General features: G+C 51.1%; 1 protein-coding gene across 5 annotated transcripts in view; it reads left to right on the top strand.

Annotated features, from left to right (window-relative positions):
- FAM117A (family with sequence similarity 117 member A) overlaps positions 1 to 13,063 on the top strand; it is a 60,434-nt gene that overhangs the window by 37,652 nt on the left and 9,719 nt on the right. For all 5 annotated transcript variants that reach the window (XM_006098953.3, XM_006098952.2, XM_023762591.1 and 2 more), the window contains exon 2: positions 6,068 to 6,237. In XM_006098953.3, the coding sequence (XP_006099015.1) occupies positions 6,068 to 6,237 (170 nt within the window). The remainder of the gene's footprint in view (positions 1 to 6,067; positions 6,238 to 13,063) is intronic.

Genomic DNA, 13,063 nt, shown 5'->3' with positions numbered 1-13,063 from the left:
CTTGCCACGTGTGAGGTCTCACTGGCTGCCTTTCTCTTCTTCTTCCTGCGCTCGGGTATTTTGGGATCACTAGGTTTCAGGCTAATGGAGGATGGGTGGAGGGTAGCCTTGTCTTATTTCCCAGGCTTCTGTCTCCTACATGAGAGTAAAATAAGTGAGGCAGCGCCCCTAGATGCTCAGCCAGGACCCTGTGGTCAGGGCCTGATTTCTCCTCATGAGCTGCTAAGCCTCCGCCCCACAGTCCATCTCTGGCCAAGTTGAGAAGGGCAGCCACAAACACCCCACTTCCTGCGCCATCTGCTGCCTTCCCCCTTCCCCTGACCCTGTCTTGCCCTTCTAAGAGCTGTCACCTTTTGGGTACCAAGGATGGGCGTTTGCGGGTGTGGTCAGGCCTGAGGGGATAGGAGAGAGCACAGAGACAACTGGGTGATCCTTCTGAAGAGGCGCTGGCTGGGGTCCCTCAGGTGCTTAGGGATTGTAACCTTGTTAGCAGCTTCTCCTCCTCCTCCTCCTGTACCACAGTGCTTATCACAGAGCTGGCCTGTGGTGGGCGTGCAAAATCTGCTTGCCGAAGCAATCCGTCGGTCCCCTGCGGTGTGCCGGGCCCCTGCTAGCCACTCTTGGCTCAGTGTCTTATCTGCCCTTGTGTGCTCTCCTCCCTATTGACTGTCCCCCAGCGCGCAGACATTTGACTGCTGGTCCCCTGCCCTCAGAGCCCCCTCTCCCAAAGCCATAAAAATGCAGCAGTTGGGAGCCAGGGCCAAGTGGCTCTGGAAGATAGCACGAAGGCTTCTTATCTCCGGTGTGTGCTGGTTTGTTTTGTTTTTTCCATTTGCCGTTGCCCAAGAACCAAAGCATCCGCCACTGATCAGCTACAGGGTGAAATGGCCTGGCCCGGTGCCAAGCGCCCCGCCAGGTGGTTGGGCCGCGGAGGCTGCTGCATGCGATGGGCCGATAATACCCCACAGCGCTGTAAACAGGACACTCCACCCTCCCGCAGCCACCCAGCCAGTGCCCCGGCGGCCTGCTGCTCTGTCATGGCCTGTCATGATACGGGCGTCTCTCCTCAGATAGGAGAGCCGATTGTCTTGTTTTCCTCCCCGTTTCCCAAATCTGAGAGGGGTACTTTCCAGAAATGAAACCAGTTCATCTTCTGACCACAAGCAACCGTTGTTACTTTTCAGAGCTCCTCCGTTAACCATCATCACACAGTGGCAGAGAGGAGCCCACTCCCTAGATCCTTCTGGGAGGCCCATGAGGGACAAGCTTGTGAGCTCTCTTAGGGGCTGTTCCTCACGGAGGTGGGTCTCAGTGGGTAGCACAGCTTGAGTGCTGCCCCGCAGCTGCTGATGCCCACGTCTCCAGGCAGTTTTATTTCCGCCCCTGCGCCGTTTACTCAGGGGGGTGTCCATGCCGCGTCAGACTTCCCAGTGAAGGGAAGGGCTTTGACACTGCAGATGTGCACCTTCCCAAAGGATAGTGGTGGCTAGAACTCGAGCTGCTGTCTTGTCTGATAGCCTCTTTCTAGGCTCCCTCACCCCCACCTTTAATCCTAAAGGATTGTGGTATGGGGAGGGATTATGACAATGGGTTTGACCTAATCTAGCTAATGAAGACTTTCAAGTGCACTTGTATCTCATCTGTTTTTTACAGCATCCCTAAGAGGGAATATAGGCGGAGTCGTGCTCCTGCTTGCCAGATGGGAGGGCAGGCCCAGGGAGGCTGCCTGGTGTTGGCTACAGTCATACCGCAGTGAGGGCAGAGCTGCAGTCAGTACTAGATCCCTCCGGTCTGAGCCCCCACATATTCGGGTGGGGGAACACTGCTTCAGCCTGTGGCCCCCTCCAGGATGGAACAAAATGTGTCTGATTTTGGCTTTAGTTGGGGTTGCATTTGGGGAGAACTTGACACCTTGGTTTAGCCCTTAATCAATTTTGGTGCCCTAATTAGCAGGTGTTCCCCAAACCATTTGGGATGAGATTTTTGAAATAAAAATCTAATTTTTAAATGCCTCCCCCTCCCCTATATTTTGGACATGAAGGAAGCATGGCACTTTATGGACTCTTCCAAGGGGCCAGGACGTGCCAAGAATTTGGGGGTTTGGGAGGGAAGAGGTCCTTGCTGAGGGCTCTGAGACAGAAGGTAACTCAGTCATTTTGTGGCTTCCTAGGAGCTGTGCCAACACATTGCACTAGGATGTGGTCACTATAGAAATAGGGCGAGGCCCAGCTGTCTCATTTGAGGAAAAGAAACTGAGGCAAGTCCTCTAGTTCGACCGAGCTGTGGTGAGACCCTTGCAGATCTAGCAGAGAAGAAGGTGTCCAGGGCAGCTGGGTCTGGATTAGGTGCTTGATTTTCCCCCATTCCCTTCACTCTCTCTTACCCGCTTCCTCCCTGCCTCCCTCCCTCCCCCCCCCTTTCTTTTGTATGTATGGGGTATGTTTTGTTTTGCTTTTTGTTTGTTTTGTTTTGTTGCTGGTATATGGAGGAGTAAGTCAGTACCCATGAAGTCCTCAGAGTCTTTGTAAATAACTTTGGTCAGAGGTGGCCAGAAAGCATGTAGAGTTGACCATAATGAGTGGTGGTTGGAGTCTCATGTCAAATTCCAGGACTCTGAGCCCTCCCTAGCCCAGGGAGCACAGGGAGTAAAGTACCACATTGACTGCTGCCCTTGAGATTGGAACTCTGCTATAGCTCATGAATGGATGGGATACGAAGGGTAATGGAATGATTTAACATGGGTGTGGTGTAAATTGTCCCCAGAAGATAGCAGAATGCTTTAACCCCACATTTCAAAGACTTCATAACCTCCCCCCCCCCAAAGAAACCCATAAAATGAAAAAGGTCATTGTTGACCTTCAGGTCAGGCCTATTATCTCCTTCCCTGAAAAGTAGCTAACGAGGCAATCCTTCCTCCAGGTGTCCAGGAGATGTTCCAGCAGCCTCAGAGCATGTCCTCACGCAAGAGGGCCCGGAGCCCCAGTGAACTGAGATAGGAGGGGGGAAGCTTAGATTTAGATCTGGGACTGTCTCTGACTTGCAGGGTGACTGAATCCAATCTGAGACTGGGCTTCCCTGCGCGTTGGTTTCCTTACCAGTCTTTCCCTAGCTCCTTGGAACGCTGCTGGGAAAATAGAAGATTCAATTCATTAACAAACTTTGTGGGATGGGGCAAAACTTGAGGACTATATAAACACAGTAGAGCAAAGGCAGCAACTTCTGCCAAGGGACTGGGAGAGGTGTCTCCAGGATATCTTTCTCCCCATCGCTTCTTTCTCAGCCCTGGAGCCACAGCCCTCTCCCTTCACACAGGGATGACACAGCCATTAGGATTGTGGCGTTCTGGCCTTTATACCAGTTTCTTGCTCATCTGCTACCCACCTGTTTCCTTGTTCCTTTGCTTCTCTGTCATGTGAACTTGCTTTTCCAGAGCCCTCACCTCACCGCTGGGCTCTTAAAGACATTGTCGGAGGGCCACAGCATTGTGGTGTCTGACTTGGCTGCTGACATAGGTTAGAAGCTCCCAGAAATATCTGATTGCCGCTTTTTTATCTTAAGTGCAGAATAGCAAGGTGAGTGATAGGAAGATGAGTGATTGAAAAGCTAGTGTAGGAGATGAAGTTGGAACTTGAACCCAGCGTGCCTGTCATTGACTTACAGGGCGACAAGGCGCAGGATGGGGAAGAAAGAGGTTGGGCCTTTCTGAGCCTTGGAGGAAAAGAGACAAGCAGCTCGGGTGGCTTTACTCCGGGGGAGTGGGTTGAGCATGGATGTGCAGGCAAACTTGGAATCCATGGTATAAAGCAAGTTTACCCTTACAGTAAGGGTTTATTTTATGCAAATACTTAGGCACCTGCCAATCACCAGCCCTATGCTCTGGGCACTGGGAGGGGTACAAGATAAATTAGGGACCGTCCTTGGCCACAGGTTGTTTATTATCTAGGAGTCACACATACCCATAATCCAAAAGAGAAGGTGGTAAGTACTAGAAGGGTACAAAGTGCTGGAGGAAATGAGAAAATCCTGAGAGATTGTTCCAGGGGATCCAGAAGGCTCTTGGAGGTGGAGGCAGGCCTTGGTGGACTGATAAGATTTCAACCTTGGACACATGTGCAAACCTCAGAGGAGGGAAGGCCCGGGACCTGGGTAGGAAACTGTGTAGTGTAGTTTGTGCAGGATGGAGGCTTTGAAAAGGAGTGAAATGTAAGGGCAGGTAAGTGGGACCAAAACATGAGGCCTTTGATCACCATCTTGAAAAGAGGGCCTTTGAAGAGTTTTAACAGAAATGTTAAGATCATTTAAATTACAATGTTGTAATGTGTTTAAATCAGTGTATATTGATTTGGAAAGGTGGTTATGATATAAGGCAAAAGCACATTGCAAAATATGTACAGTATGATTTCTTTTTTTGTTGTTGCTAATCCTCACCCGAGGATATTTTTTCCATTGACTTTTTTAAGAGAGAATGGAAGGGAGGGAGAGGGACAGAGAGAGAGAAACATCAATGTGAGAGAGACACATCGATTGGTTGCCTCCTGCACACACCCCGACCAGGGCCAGGGAACCTGCAACCAAAGTATGTGCCCTTGACCGGAATCAAACCCGGGACCCTTCAGTCCGCAGGCCAACGCTCTATCCACTGAGCCAAACCGGCCAGGGCTGTTAGTGTCTTTTAAATGTCAAGCTCTTCAAGTTTATTGATACCTACAATCCCCAGTTCCTTTTGCTGTGCTTAATGCACAGATGAATTATTAAGGGATTAATACAGATGTGAAAGCATCTTGCTCTGTTTAAAGGAAAGAACCTTACAGATCTTAAGTTAGTAGTGTTTTGAATGTGGCCATGGAAAACATGGTCCACCCAGATGATTGAAACTTATAGATGATTCCGGAACCCTTACATGTTATCAACAATCTCAACTTTTACTTTCTCCCAGAAAGCTGTAATCCAGGTAAAATTAAAGTGAATGCATTTATGATTGCTTTATTTTTGTCCCATTTAGCCAGAAATCTGAGATAGAGGAGAGAACCAAAATACTTGGATATTTCCCTAAGCTGACTCCTCAGGCTCTATAGTTGAAAGTCAATATTATATCATTTTCTTTGTCTCAGGCATCTAGGTTCCCTGGGGCTGACCAATCCTGAAGGAAGTATAAAGAGTCCTTCAGCCCTAACCAGTTTGGCTCAGTGGATAGAGTGTCGGTCTGCAGACTGAAGGGTCCCAGGTTCGATTCCGGTCAAGGGCATGTACCTTGGTTGCGGGCACATCCCCAGTGGGAGGTGTGCAGGAGGCAGCTGATCAATGTTTCTAACTCTCTATCCCTCTCTATTCCTCCCTGTAAAAAACCAATTTTATATATATATATATATATTTAAAAAAAAGAGAAAAGAGTCCTTCAGCCCGGCCAGTGTGGCTGGCTCAGTGGTTGAGTGTCAATCCATGAACCAGGAGGTCTATTCCTGGTCAGGGCACATTCCGGGGTTGCAGGCTCGATCCCCAGTAGGTGATTCTCTCTCATTATTGATGTTTCTATCTCTCTCTCTCCCTCTCCCTTCCTCTCGCTGAAATGAATAAAAACATATATTTTAAAAAAAAAAAAGAGTTCTTCAGGTAGTTGGTTGAATTTGTGTAGTGCTTAGGAGCCCTGCAGTGAGTGCTGAAGGGAAGGAGAAGGGCGGGAGATAAAAGATGGAAGAAAATTTGGTTTTTGTCTACTTAGCGTTCCCTCTCTAATGATGGGAAACAGTCCTGCTCTCAGGAAACTCAGTATGGAGGCCTCAGACTTCACAGGAACCATTAGGAACAGGAAAAAGATGGAGGACATGTATATAAGGTCATCCCAATCCAAAGCAAAATGGTGCAAATTGTTTCCAGTGATAGCAGCCAGCTGGTTAATCAGGAGAGCTCTCTGTGTGTGCTTTTATGGGCAGCTTCAAATTCCTTTAGGAGGGGGTGGATGCAAGTGAAGAGGTGGCAGTCAGGTAAGGCTTCAGAGAAGAGAGGAGGTTGGTTTCCATGCCTCTTCCCACCATGCTGATGTCAAGGGGCGTGCTGTGCTCTCTTCCAGCCAGCGTCCCGTGTGCAGTGGCCCCAGAAAAGCCCGTGTGTAGGCCTCAGCCACCTCAGGTCCGACGCACATTCTCCCTGGACACCATCCTCAGCTCGTACCTCCTGGGCCAGTGGCCACGAGATGCCGATGGGGCCTTCACCTGCTGTACCAATGACAAGGCCACCCAGGTAATGCTCTCTCCCAACTGGACAAGGAATAAGGATGGGGGCAGGGGCAGGGGCTGGCTGAGGAGGCCTTTGGTCTACTTTCCAACTCTCAGTCCTTGAAATTACTTGTCTTGGGTTTCGGCTGTACATATTCACCATGTAGCGTTTTGTCATCTAATGTTTACCAGCTCTGTTTTCTTTGTAAACTTACATGAAAATGAGTATGTATTGCACCTGACTGATGGGAGAGAAGTCAATCTGGGTTTTTCAGGTTGGCTTGAGTATTGATGTGTGGGTAAGCAAGAGCTGATTTTGGAATTTATTCTAGGTTTTAAAAAATGAGATTTACCTTGCTAAAATTAAACCGGGGCCAACATTCAGTTGAGTTTGCACTCCCCAGACAACTGGAAGAGGTGGCCAAAAAGTGTGTTGAGCCAGGAGAGATCTCACTGGAGCAATAGGAGTAGAAGGCTCTCAGATAATGGAGAGTTGATCCCTAGCCAGCAGCTCAGTCTGGGATTTCAATGGACTCATTGGAGTCCCGTGGAGCCCAGGTCCCCTTTCTTCACGACAGCCTTTTCACTAAGCATCGTGAGCTTGGAAGGAATCGCTGCAGATCATCCAGCCCATTTGTCAGCTTTTGAATAAGATAGTGTTAGCCTGAGCAAGAAGTCATCTGTGAAATTATACAAAGATATTTCTTCATCTGATTCAAGACTTCAACAATCTCAGCCGTCATGTTGTTAAGAGTCAAACATTTTCCCTTTTGATGTAGTTTAAACCTATTCCTGTTCAACCTCAGAACAAATGAGTTGTCCTCAGGAAGGAAGATACGGGCTCAGAGGCAAAGCAGCATCCTGGGGATACTGGGCAAGTCAGCTCTTCCTATGCAGCTTGAGGGGGGGGTGGGCGGTGCCCGCTCTGCCTGGCTGTAGATGGGGTGGGTGGTGGCCAAATGTGAACGTGTTTTGTGCGCTCACTTTACCCTGCCTCCTCTTCTGAGCACATCACGTCAGTCCCTTTCTTTCCTTTATTTTTTTTAATGAGGTCCGTTTTCCAATGTTATTAGTGAGAGTCTGAATGCCCAGTACTGTTCTTGGCATGTTGGAGTGAAGAATAAGGAAATGAGAACAAAATTTGGCCTCTGTGAGTCTGGGTGCCAGTTCCATGACAGCCAGTGAACAAACAGCCAAGGGATGAGTGGGGCCACGTATCTGGCACATTTCAGAGGAGGGGAATTCTCATGGGAATACCCTACGTCGACCCTACAAGAATTTACTGCTGTTGAAATCGATGGCTCCCTTTAGATCTATGAACAGAAAGTGAAGGGAGAACACACTCCAGGTGGCAGACAGAGCAGGTCTACTTCCTGGGAGCCCTGGGAACTGTTGCTCCCTGTACCCTTAGAAAAGGGCAAGTAGGATAGGCCATGCTTCCCCGTCACCGACCTGGAGCACACCCCCCTTTCTCTTTTGAGAGTAGTGTTTAGCCCAAATAATGTATGTAGTCAAGGAGGGCTTCCTGGAGGAGCAGGATTTGAGGTTACTTCACGTGTGTAAGCTCATGAATGCATCCCTCTTTGTCAGATGGCAGGCTGCCATGTAGCCTGTCTCTGTCATTTCCTGCTGCCAGACTTCTAGGAAGCCTCCATCCCACTCTTCACATAGCATTCTCTGTGTCAACTCAGGCAGGGTTGGCCTCGGACGTTTCCCCGCCGGATTTAGAGGCATGGACTCTAGGCTGTGTGTTGCTGCTCAGGCTCCAACTGCAGGCCAGATCTTTTATATAACAAGTCTGGGCTTCCTGCCACAGCAAGACAGAGGTCAGCGATGCGCCTCCATGGGTCTGGCAGGGCCGAGCTGTGCAGCTTTCCTCTTTCCCTGGGATGGGCTCCAGCCCTCGAGGAACTCTTAGCAACCTGTCAATATTGTGGCTGCAGTCAGGAGGTGGGAGAATTCTGATCAACGTAGGCATCCAAACCAAGTATGCGCTCTGCCCATCTTTCATTCCTGGCCTTCTGGGAATTTTCTGCTTCTAGGTTTTGGGCACCATTCAAATGCCTGCTTGGGTCCCTGGCCTGGCACAAGCTACCTTCCACACTGGTATTACACCATGATGACCTGAGGCTCTCCTGGCGTGTCCCTACTGAGCATGGGTATATCACCCAGAATGGACTGGAGATGAGTTTTTATTGGGGAGATACTAGGGAGTAAGGGGAAAGGTAGGGGGTGGGATCTACCAAAGTCTTTGAAAGCTTTTAAACTGTTAAAAATAAATTGGTGCCCTCTCTTACCCTAAGTTTTCTGAGCTTGAGGGGGCCTGTTCCCACCCCTACCCCACATTCTGCCCTTTCTCTTCCAGCCACACAATATAGTATCCACTATATCTGGCTGGCCTTCACTTCTGCACTCTAACTCCCCTCACTGCCTGCACCTCTCACCACCCCCACCCCCTTTTCCCCCCTACCCAGAGCCAGCAGCCAGAGTGTGTGTTTGGAGACCACATCAGCCCTGGCATTCCTGGGGGCCTGCCTTGCAATAAAGACAGGGAACCACTGTGCAACTCCCTTTTCTGGACCCCATGGAGCAAGCAGGAGCCCTGCCTGTTCCAGGCAAGTTTCAGACCTGGGCAGCAAGCACAGAACACCTGCCAGGCTATTTAGATAGCCAGTCGGGCTGCATCCTCAAGGCTTCCTCACAGGCAGAAGGTGGAGTGAAAAGCCCTCCGTTGTCGAATATAACTCAGCCCTCCAACAGCCCCAGTAACCCTCCCTGGGCCTAGCTGTGTTTTAAGCCCTTAGGCAGGCACAGGTAGTGTCCAGACAATTTAGAGTCTGACATGGAGGGCTGAGTTCCCCCGCTGCTTGGGGCAGGGGAGGAGGAGAAGTGGATGGGTCCCATTGGGAAGCTGGTGGTTGGGGAAGGAGAGGAGGTCTGAATGTGGTGCTCGGGGAAGGAGTGCTTTGGAGATGCTGCATGTTCTGAGGCAGGATGAGCAATGGGAGAGGGATGAGCAGGTCTCCCAGAGACCAGCTGGGTGAGATCAAGGAAGTGCTCAGGTGCAGCAGGAGCTGGACGCAGAGTGGCCAGCCCGGGAGGAGGAGGGCTTCTGTGCAGTCACCCTCATCTGGAGGGCTTGTCAGGATTCTCCAGATCAATCTGGATATGTGCTCCCCTCTCCGGACCACTCTTCCCCCAACTCAGCTGGTAAACTAGAGCTGGCTGCCAAGTGGCCTCTCCTAGCGGCTGGACCTGGGCCAGGGTGGTGGTGGCCCCACATGCCGGTTGTGGTCACCCCTCTCTCTCCTTGCTGTGCAAAGCACTGGAGTCTTCTGCACTCTTCTGGAGGGAGGAAGTGGTCTCACCACAGCTGGCATGGCTGTTTGAGCAAAATTCCCCTGCTGGTGTTCTCATCTGTAGACAGATGGGACCTGGGTACCTGCTCTGCCTCCCTCCACCCACCGCCCCCTCTTCTGTTCATCCCCAGCCTCACTTGTTCCAGGGGAGGTGGGGAAGCCTCCATGACAGACTTGTTTCTTAGGCCTGACTTACCCTTTTAGGAAAAAAGATGGCTTAAGTCCTTGATAAACCTCATGGAGTGTCCTGAAGGCAGGAGGCAGGGGTGGCATCTTTGTCTGGGAAGACTTCCCTTTCTGTGACTTGCCCTACCTGTGTCATGTCTTCCTCCTTCTCCCAAGCCAGTGCCTTAACATTTAGTGATGACACACAATTCAGTTTGCCCTTCATGGGCCTGCCTTTGTGGGTGTGGGGGCCCCGGGCACAGCGCCCACTTCCCCAAATGGTGAGCAGGACCAGTTGTTCAGCATATGGTGTGACAACAGCACAGAATGTTTGAAAATGGGTTCATGATGGAAAATGTGAGCGTTGCATAGTCACTGTAGGGCCAGAGAGGGTGGCCTTGGCCACCTGCAGCCAGAGTTCTCAGAACTGGCCGGCAGACCCCCCTCAGAGTCTTTCCTGTCTCTGTCTGGCCGGAGTCCCAGGGGGCCGATTCCCTGCTGGATTTCATTTCAACACGTAATTCCTGACCATCTGTACCAAGCCAGGCACCATGCTGTCCTGTGCCTCCACACAGGTATACTGGGTTATGCTCCTCGGACCCAGCGGGGCTCTGCCAACGTCACTGGAGACAACACAATTGGACTCTTCCTGCCGCAGAGTCCAGGCAGACACTTAGTTGGGTGGGGGCAGAGAAACATACTATAGTTGGGAGGGTTTTCAGCTCCATTTGGCCCCTGCCTTGTTCTATCAGGCTGGTCTTTGGAAATCTCTCCTCCGTCCCCATGCCCAGTTATCCTTCCACATGGTGCTCTGGGACCCCAGAACTCCAGGCAAGTCTTCCTTGCTCTAACCCACATTCCGTTTTGCATAATCCGAGCATCATCTGCACAGTTGGCTAGTAAACAGCCCTGCTTTTCCTTCAGCTGCTCCCCCCGGGCCAGGGTGTTCAAACAAATCTGTTCCAGTGCATGAGTCTCGTTGACTAACATGACTTTGGCCTGTTGAGCACAGGCTCCACCCTGCTTCCAAAGGGTCATCTGGAACGACTACTTACCGTGCTGTCACGCAGCATGGCTTGGCTCCTGTTGTGCCCTAGAGGGTTGCTCTTTGAAGGGTAGCCTCCAATAGCCGTGACTTCTCTATGCTCCAAGGAGACCTCTGTGGTGAGACCCAGAGGAGGAGGGGCTTGTCCACCCAGGGGCACGGGAAATAAGGGGCAGGGCATGGCCCCCACTCTTGACGCTCCCGGTTCAGGAGGAGGCACCAAAGACCACACTTGTGCACATGCCTGCCATGAGAACTCTCAAGGCCAGCATGTAAACAGCTTCAAACACAGCATAACCTAAGTATAGGTACCCAAAGCTGCTATAACAAATGACTTCAAACTTAGTGACTTAAAACAACAAAAATTTATTCTCTCACAATTCTGGAGGCCAGAAGTCCAAATTCCATTTCCCTGGGCCAAGATCAAGGTGTTGGCAGGGCTGCACTTTCTCTCGAGGCTCTCTGGGAGATCCGTTCCCTGCATCTTCCAGCTTCTGGTGGCTGCCAGCATTTTTTGGCTTGTGGCCACATCACTCCCATTTCTGCCTCCATGTCACATCATCTTTCTTCTGTGTGTGTCTAATCTCCCGCTGTCTCTCATAAGGACACTTGTAATGGCATTTAAGGCCCACCCGGATAACTCAAGATCATATTTTTTCCACCTTGACTTAATCATGTCTGCCCAAACGTGACTGCCTAAGTAACATTTACAGGTTCCAGGGATTAGGACCTGGTACTGTGGGGGACCGTTTTTCAATCTGTCACATCTATTGACCTCCCACTGCTGTGCCCCTGGCTCCCTCCGCTCCAGCCGCACTGACTTCCTCAACGTTCTCCACACATCAGGCTCGCTCCTGCTCCAGGGCCTTTGCACCTGCTGTGCCCGCCGCCTGGATCACTCTTACGGGGCTCACTCCTTTACCTCCTTCAGGTTTTTCTTCAGGCATTACCTTTTCATTGAAGACTTCTGGACATTTAAAATCATGTCGGTCTCCCCATCGCCCCACCCACATCCCAGCATTCCCAGCCCCTTTCTTTGGTGTACTTTTCTCTTTAGTACTTGTCATTGTTGAGACGGTGTCCCCCAACTAGAACATAAACTCGCGGGGGAAGAGGATTTTTGTTGGTTTGTGCATCGTAGTGTCCCCCGCACCTGGAACACTGCCTGACACAGTTTGCATTGAGGAGCTATTTGTTGAATGCATGAATAAGAAGGAGGAGCTGGGATTGGTTTGCCTGGGTAGGACAGAGCCAAATATGGAGAGGAGAGCCCATGGGATGGAGGGTGAGACGGTGCTATCTGCGGCCGGGGTGGAGTGTTGAGGCAAAGCGGTGGCCTTGGTAGCACCGTTTACACAGAGTAGGCAGTAGTTGCTGGAAGACATTGCAGAACAGAGCGCAGGGAAGAAAAGCAGATTGAGAGAGGAGATGATCCTCGCTGCCGTGAATTTTCACATCCTTTCTAAACTCCAGCGCGAGCCTACATTTCTCCTTCCACCCCCTCACATGTTTCAGGAGAAAGAAGGCAGTTGAAGAGTTTGCCAGAGATGTTAGTGGAACCGGTGGCAGCCTGAATGTGGCTGTTTTTACCTCTCACCACCCACCTGTGAATACAGCATCTTCCTGGAGGAGGGGAAGTGGGCGCATCACCTTAGCCTTTGTCATCCCTCCCCCATAGCCTCCGCCACCTTTCCAGGGACAGCAGGCTAGTGCGAGACTCAGCACTTGGATTAGCAGAGCTAGTCACCTATGGGGTTGGCTTTGGAGGCCCGGATGGAGGAGAGTTCATGCACCCGCCGAGCCGAGGGGGCTGAGGGGGAGGTGGACTTCCTCCTCACTTTTCAATCTATGCAGCAGCCATTTCTGAGGTTCCCTCTGCCAACTCTGGTTTAGAGAGATGTAGGCATCTGGGAGTAGACAGCTGCTTGCTTTCCATAGACTGTCAGGCAGCTTCACCTCTAGGGCTTTGGGGTCCGGGCCAGAGGATGTGCTGCCTGCCTTTTTCCTAAAGGAGGGGACTGTGGGGGGATGGATCTCTGATAGTCTCCCGTGGTGCTAGCCTCAGGGAAGGGAAGTAGGCAGTTGTCTCACCCTGGCTGTTGTTTTCAGTCCAGCCGAGGTTCTGATGGGTGGGCAGCTGGGAGAAGGTAGAACCAAGGAGCCCCTGCCCAGGGCCCCTCCCCGGCAGCTGTCACAGGACAGGCTGCTCCCACAGCCCTGCTCAGCCTGTCCCTGCTGAGCTCTTCTTAGCAGCTGTTGGGTGTTGAGTTGTTGGGTTTCTC

Source organism: Myotis lucifugus, unplaced genomic scaffold (assembly GCF_000147115.1).
Source record: "Myotis lucifugus unplaced genomic scaffold, Myoluc2.0 scaffold_254, whole genome shotgun sequence".
NCBI classification, from domain to species: domain Eukaryota; kingdom Metazoa; phylum Chordata; class Mammalia; order Chiroptera; family Vespertilionidae; genus Myotis; species Myotis lucifugus.
Note: the sequence above shows the minus strand (reverse complement) of the source record. Positions and strands in the feature narration are given on the sequence as shown.